Here is a 6,740-nt window from a genome sequence, read left to right as displayed (position 1 = left end):
CCATTTAGTCAAATGTATGTTGATTACGTGGCAATGGCTGGACCCCACAAATTGACTTAAATCACTTCAATATTTTTTTATTGGTCTTAGATGAAGTGGTAATCCACTAAAATTAAATTCACACAACTGTGAGGTCCTGGATTCGAACTCAAGTCACGATGTCCAACCTTGCAATTTCGGCATTTGTCAATTGAGCTAGGACTTCTAGACTTTTTTGTTTCCTTCTATTAGTTAAATAAGTAATTTTTCGTATCTTTAGTTTTGGGTTTTGACTCCTGAAAATTGACTTGATTTAAATTTTAGATTAGAACTTGATCGAATTTGATATGATTCAAATTTATAATTAAGATCAAATTTACTTATTTTATTAAATCAATAAAATTAAAATAAAAAATATAATATCTTTTTTTTAAGGAGAAAATATAATATCAAAATTTAAGGTGAAAAATCGAAAGAAAAAACTATACAAAAACCATTGATATATATTTTTATCGAAAATTAAAATTGGACCCAAGAAAATTGGGAAAAGTTTGGTTTAAAGAAAGGAGAAGGGTTTTCTTCTGATGCAATACACAACAAGGTTTTCTCTAAAAGGCGATTACTGTAATCTATAATCACTCTCTTCCCTTATACACATATCCCTAATCTCTTACCTTAATCACTTTTCACTCTCTCTTTTCTTCCTCGCCGGAAAACTTCTCCGACCGATCTTATTTCCTCCATTCTTTCCGGCGATCGATTTTTCTCCGACGATGAATTCCTTATCATGACCCCTACCTTACTCAATTCACCAATCATCACTCTCCTTCACCATTCTCCTTAACCTTCTTCTTCTTCTTCAAGCTTTCGTTCTTCTCATTCAGATCCGTTTCAATTCGATTCAAAAATCGGATAAAATCATTCATGGATTAGCTTCGTTCGATGAATCGCTTTTCCCCATGCAACTCAGATAATCACTTACTTCAAGAATTAATCACTTATTCTGAATCAGATTCTAGGGTTAGGGTTTCGTAACGAGAAGACAAAATGTTCAAGAAAATGATGAAAGGAGGGCATAAAAAGCCTTCCAAATCGGATTCCACCGATCCACCGCCGTCCGGTAACAACCGCAATTCAGCAGCTCCGGTTATCGTCAACCATGCTTCACGCGGCGGTGCCTCCGCTGCTAATTCCACCGTCGTGATGCCTTTGACTCCATCTTCCGGTACAATGGAACCTGTTCCTTTATTCCGCGATGTTCCGGTTTCCGAGAGACAAAATATCTTTCTCAGGAAGCTTCATGTATGTTGTTTCTCGCTTGATTTCACCGATACGCTGAAGAGCGTTAGGGAGAAAGAGATCAAGCGTCAAGCTTTGATGGAACTTGTTGAGTTTATTCAATCGGGTTCGGGGAAAATTTCGGAGAATTGTCAAGAAGAGATGATTAGGATGATATCTATCAACATTTTCCGGTGCTTACCGCCTGCGTCGCATGAGAACACCGGGACTGAGCCGACTGATCCTGAAGAGGAGGAGCCTTGTTTGGAGCCAGCATGGCCACACTTGCAACTGGTTTATGAGCTTTTGCTTAGATATGTGGTTTCATCTGATACTGATACAAAGGTTGCAAAACGGTACATTGATCATTCCTTTGTGTTAAAGTTGCTTGATTTATTCGATTCTGAGGATCCTCGCGAGCGCGAGTATTTGAAAACTATTCTGCATCGTATATATGGAAAATTCATGGTTCATAGACCGTTTATTAGAAAAGCAATTAACAATATTTTTTATCGGTTTATATATGAGACTGAGAGACACTGTGGTATTGGGGAGCTTTTGGAGATTTTGGGTAGTATTATTAATGGGTTTGCTTTGCCTATGAAAGAGGAGCATAAGTTGTTTCTTGTTAGGGCTCTTTTGCCTTTGCATAAGCCGAAATCGGTTGTTATGTACCACCAACAGTTGTCTTACTGCATAACTCAGTTTGTGGAAAAGGATTTTAAGCTCGCTGATACGGTTATTCGGGGTTTGTTGAAGTATTGGCCTGTTACTAATTGTCAGAAGGAAATTCTCTTTCTTGGAGAACTTGAGGAAGTGTTGGAGGCTACACAGAATGCTGAATTTCAACGCTGCATGGTTCAACTTTTCAAACAGATTTCCCGCTGCCTCAATAGTTCCTTTCAGGTTTGTGGATTTTGTTTTTTTGCCTTTTATAGTGATGATAGTTGGGACCTGTTGATTTGTGATTCACTTTCTTTCATTTTTTGGGTTATGTATGAATTTGCAATGTTGTTTGTTGAACTGTTACTTTCAATGTTACCATAAATTGTACTCCTAATCTAGGTCTTTTTTTTAACTTGCCATCCTTCTACTTAATTGTGGATGTTTACTTTTAGTAATAATATCAAATGAGGATGGTATTAGTTTCACATGCCTAATTAATTCACTTTAATTGTTTCTGTTTTCCTTTTCCTTTATGTTGCGTACAATTGTAGTGATTAGTTGCTGTTTATGTCATGCATCTATTAGTGATGTACCATTTGATGGGGAAAAAGGGTAAAAGAAAACTTTGATACATGTCATTACCTATTGAAGTGAGATGCTATAAATTCCTGTTGAATTAATTTTTTTGTTGCCTTTCACACACAAAAGTGGAAATGTATTAGACCCATGCACATGCTTTTTTGCATGTACATGGTTTTTTTAATTCATTATTGTTCATCTTCTGCTTTAAAACTGAGTACTAAAGTTGCAAAATCAACCAGAACTACATTTCAATTGCGGGCTGTTGGTTTACTTATTAGTTATAAACTTATAGCTTCCATTATAGAAAAGATGACAGAATCTCCTCTTAGGGGGGTTTGGGTATTCAGGAAGGAGTTAAATCAAATGGTTACTAGTCCAATAATTAGATATAGAAGGAGACCAAGAAAAGTCGGGTCAAATCTTTAGAGGGAATTAAATTTAATGATCTATTTCTTGACTTAATTCATTATAGATAAGGCCATTACGATTTTATCCATTTAGCTGACTCGGCAACTTCATCTAGTAAGAAAAGGCTTTTGCGTCAATTATGGAATTTTAAGTATGATGATGATTTGTATCTATTTGAAATTGTGAAGACCTTGACATAAAAATTATATGGTTACCAGCTTATGTTTGGTTTTGTAATTATAATTTTCTGTTTAATAACTCAAATTGAGATGTTCGTGTTAGAAATCTCAGAGTTGTAGGTTTCTTTCATAGTATTTTCTTCATTCTTTTTTGACTATGCCGTGACATGCCTGTCCCATGACCTTTGTTTTTGATCTAAAAACAAACAGCTTGAGAAGACGTAAGAAACACTGATGTTGTCCTCTGGGAAGCTGTCATCAGCTTCCTCGTTCCATTATCAACGTGGATGACCTGTGTTTTTCTCTCAATGAAAGAGAAATAAGGAATGTTTCAAGTCGACATAATTGGTTCTCATAAACTCCCTGCATTATTGGACATAATTGGTTCTCGTTAACTCCCTGCGGTATTTAAGATACTTCTCTCTAAGATCGTCCCATTAAACATTTTTAAAGAATGTTGCTCACTTATGACGGTAGCACCTATAGGCTATGGCAAAAAAGATGGTAGAAACTATGTAGAGAAAAGACTTGTGGATGTTGTAGTAAGGAGAGTAGATCAGATATGAAGGGGAGGCAAATCACTAATGAGTTGGAGAAAGACATGGTTTTTGATAGAACACTATGTGGGATGATTACTCAAACCAAACATATAACTTCCAACCTTTTGAAATCCTGTGTTGTAATCTTGCCTCTAATATATTAAAATCCAATGACTATTGATATATCACATTCTATTCAGAGAGATCCAATATTCTTTATCTCTCAATGAAATTTTCACCTTCTTCCTTATACAGCGAAGTTAGTGGTTATGAATGGTAACTTTCCGCACCCCATCCATCGATATAGCTGTTTTTATATGCATCCTTTAAGTGACGTGCAAGACTGGTGTACTTATAGGGGCTTGAGTATATGATAGTGACTTCGTTCTTCCCCCTTGACAACTAGCTTTTAACGGAGTGTTCCTCCAGTGTTTTGGTGCTTATCAGATGGTATCAATGCTAGTTGCCATTGTCTCAAGAAAGGCTACCTGCTGAGGGGCTGACTGTAAAGTACGAGTTAAGCGTGTTATAATTTAGTTGTTGGGACATTGGCTCTTCAGGCTGGTGCAATGGTAAGGACTTGGGTATGATTGATTGTCTTAAGTTCCACGTCGAGTAGTATGCGATGCTTTGTAGAGTGAGTACGTAGTAGTTTGGTACTCCAAGTGCTTGAGTACTTTTCAGATCAAGATTTTTTTTAAGTTGTTTTTTGCTGGATTTCTCTTGATCTAAGTAATTTCGCACCCATTGATTAATCCTTTTTGGCTCTATCATTTACTTCCAAACAAGAAAGTAATGTTACATTTTCAATTCCAATAGATTGGAATTTTAAATTATGAAATAATTTTGCAATTATTTCAGTATCTAGAGAGTCGCCCTCGTGAATTTATTGCTTTTTATGTTTCTTTCTCTGGATTTGAACTTAATATCTATCAGGCCAGTGTTTCTTTTTATTGTGTGTGGTGCATGCTATTGAATGATAAAACCCTGTGCACACTTTGGGAATGCTCTTGTTCTCAGTCACTTGATCAACAAAATATCTTTCTTATGTTTGTATACCACTAGTAACTGCAACTACTGTGGATTATGCTACTGATGATCTGCATTAGGCGAAGTAACATATTGTAAAACTGTAAACAAACTAGAGGCGGAATGATATATTTTGCAGGAAGTTGAGTCCCATCTGAAATTGTTGGGCTGCATTAGTAGAAGACAAGATTAGAAATAAATGCATTAGAAAGTTTGAGTTTCAACCTATTGTGGAATAAATTGATAGAATGAATCTCACCTCATGTGATTTGATCATGTTTGTAGAAGACTTGTAGAAGCCCAAGTTAGGCGAGTGTGATTGCCAGTTCATTAGTTAGGTTAGAGGTAGAAGATGACCTCTAAAAACTCTAGGTCAAATCATTAAGGTGTTATGCATCTTTTGATCTCCATAGGACCATAGCTGACCCTACCTAGTGAGAAAAGGCAATTGTTGTTATTGTTCTGTTCAAAATCTGTAACATGGTGCATTGATTCATTCTCTTGAACAATTGCTCTATTCCTTTTTCATTGAAATCATTAGGCTGATGTATCAATGCAGCTGTTTTCATATCCAGACACATAATGTATTGCTTTTATTTCTCTTTAGCAGCTGTTAATATAGATTTTTTTTCCTGGAAAATATTATGCAACAATGCAGCAATATAGCCCTTTCTATTAGTATGAACGCTACTCAAGTTTACACTTAAGTTTTTAGTTTGCTTGATTGGCTATATATTCCTCCTACACCTAAAAAGAAGAAAAATAAACAGAGAAACCTTAAAAGTTTAAAATCCTGAGCAAACAAGAGAAGCTCATCAACGGATCAAAACTCATGCATGATCTCCCTACATGTTCATCATCACCCAAACTCCTTCCACAAACCCTTAGTTGACCCCCATAATAAGTCTAAGAATGAGGTCTTTGTCGGTATAGGATTGAAGACTTTTATAGCTTATAAGCTTTTGTTAAAAATGTTTGAATAAATTCTGTGATTTACCTATGCTTTGTTTTAATCCTCAAGCCCTTTAATTTATGTTTTTTAGAATCATGATCAGTTTGGAACTGAACTTTATTTGCTTTATTACCTATTCTCTGTCATCATGGTTTAAATGTTCCCTCATAAGTCTTTGCTTTGGCAAATTTGACATGCAGGTTGCAGAGCGAGCCCTCTTTTTATGGAATAATGAGCATATTGTGGGCTTAATTGCTCAAAACAGGACTGTGATATTACCAATAATATTTGAAGCATTTGAGAGAAATATCGAGAGTCACTGGAACCAGGCAGTTCATGGGCTGACTGTGAATGTTCGCAAAATGTTTATAGAAATGGATGCTGAATTATTTGAAGAGTGCCAGAGGAATTATGCAGAGAAGCAGGCAAAAGCCAAAGAAGAGGCTGAGAAGCGAGAATTGAACTGGAAGAGGCTGGCAGAAGCGGCTGCACAGAATGGGGTTGCGGATATGGTCACAGATTAATCTTTGCTAGTTTTACTGTCTTAGCTCTGGAAGTGTGAATTAAATAGGTGGAGGATGATGAATATGCTCCTCTTTTTCATTTTAGTACCATTATTTATTGGTTTCTTTTTCCTTTTTTCAGCCTAATTCTTTTCTCCTCTTCCATCTCCTTATTATATCAGTTGGATGGTTAGCATTTTGAAGAAAGCAGTTATCAATGTAACTTATCGAAGTGTTTTTTTTTTTAATAGTAACTTATTGATGTTATTAGCAATGTCTGTGAAGTACTTTCTTGTATTTGTCCCTTTTAGCAAAGATAAATACAAAAAGACATCTTTTGATTTGTTTGATTTTTAGCTCATGAATTATGTTGAAGGCATTATGTAGCCAAACTTTTTAGTAAAAATGTTGCAAATTGGCCATGTACTAAGCAATTGCAATTAACTAGTAGTGAATAGAGCTCATTGCTATGGTTTTAGGTGTATTAAGGTCTATCCATGTCACCAATTTTATTTTTATACACTTTTAAGCTTCTTCTTTCACTAGAACTTTAAGCTTCTTTGATGCTCAAAGATTCGATAAACTTGAATGTTATCTTGTTCAAGCTTCTTCCAGTAAAGTAGGT

General features: G+C 35.6%; 1 protein-coding gene across 1 annotated transcript; it reads left to right on the top strand.

Moving 5' to 3' along the window:
- Window positions 1-567: 567 nt before the first annotated feature.
- LOC146955934 (serine/threonine protein phosphatase 2A 57 kDa regulatory subunit B' beta isoform-like) lies at window positions 568-6,465 on the top strand. The gene is made up of 2 exons (XM_085725076.1): window positions 568-2,163; window positions 5,813-6,465. Exons 1-2 carry the CDS (start codon window positions 1,027-1,029, stop codon window positions 6,134-6,136), a joined length of 1,461 nt encoding a protein of 486 aa, XP_085581202.1. The 5' UTR covers window positions 568-1,026; the 3' UTR covers window positions 6,137-6,465.
- The last annotated feature ends 275 nt before the right edge of the window (window positions 6,466-6,740 follow it).

Source organism: Medicago sativa, chromosome 1 (assembly GCF_051527215.1).
Source record: "Medicago sativa cultivar Bolivia chromosome 1, Bolivia_mono, whole genome shotgun sequence".
NCBI lineage: Eukaryota > Viridiplantae > Streptophyta > Magnoliopsida > Fabales > Fabaceae > Medicago > Medicago sativa.
This window is presented reverse-complemented; position numbering and strand designations above follow the sequence as displayed.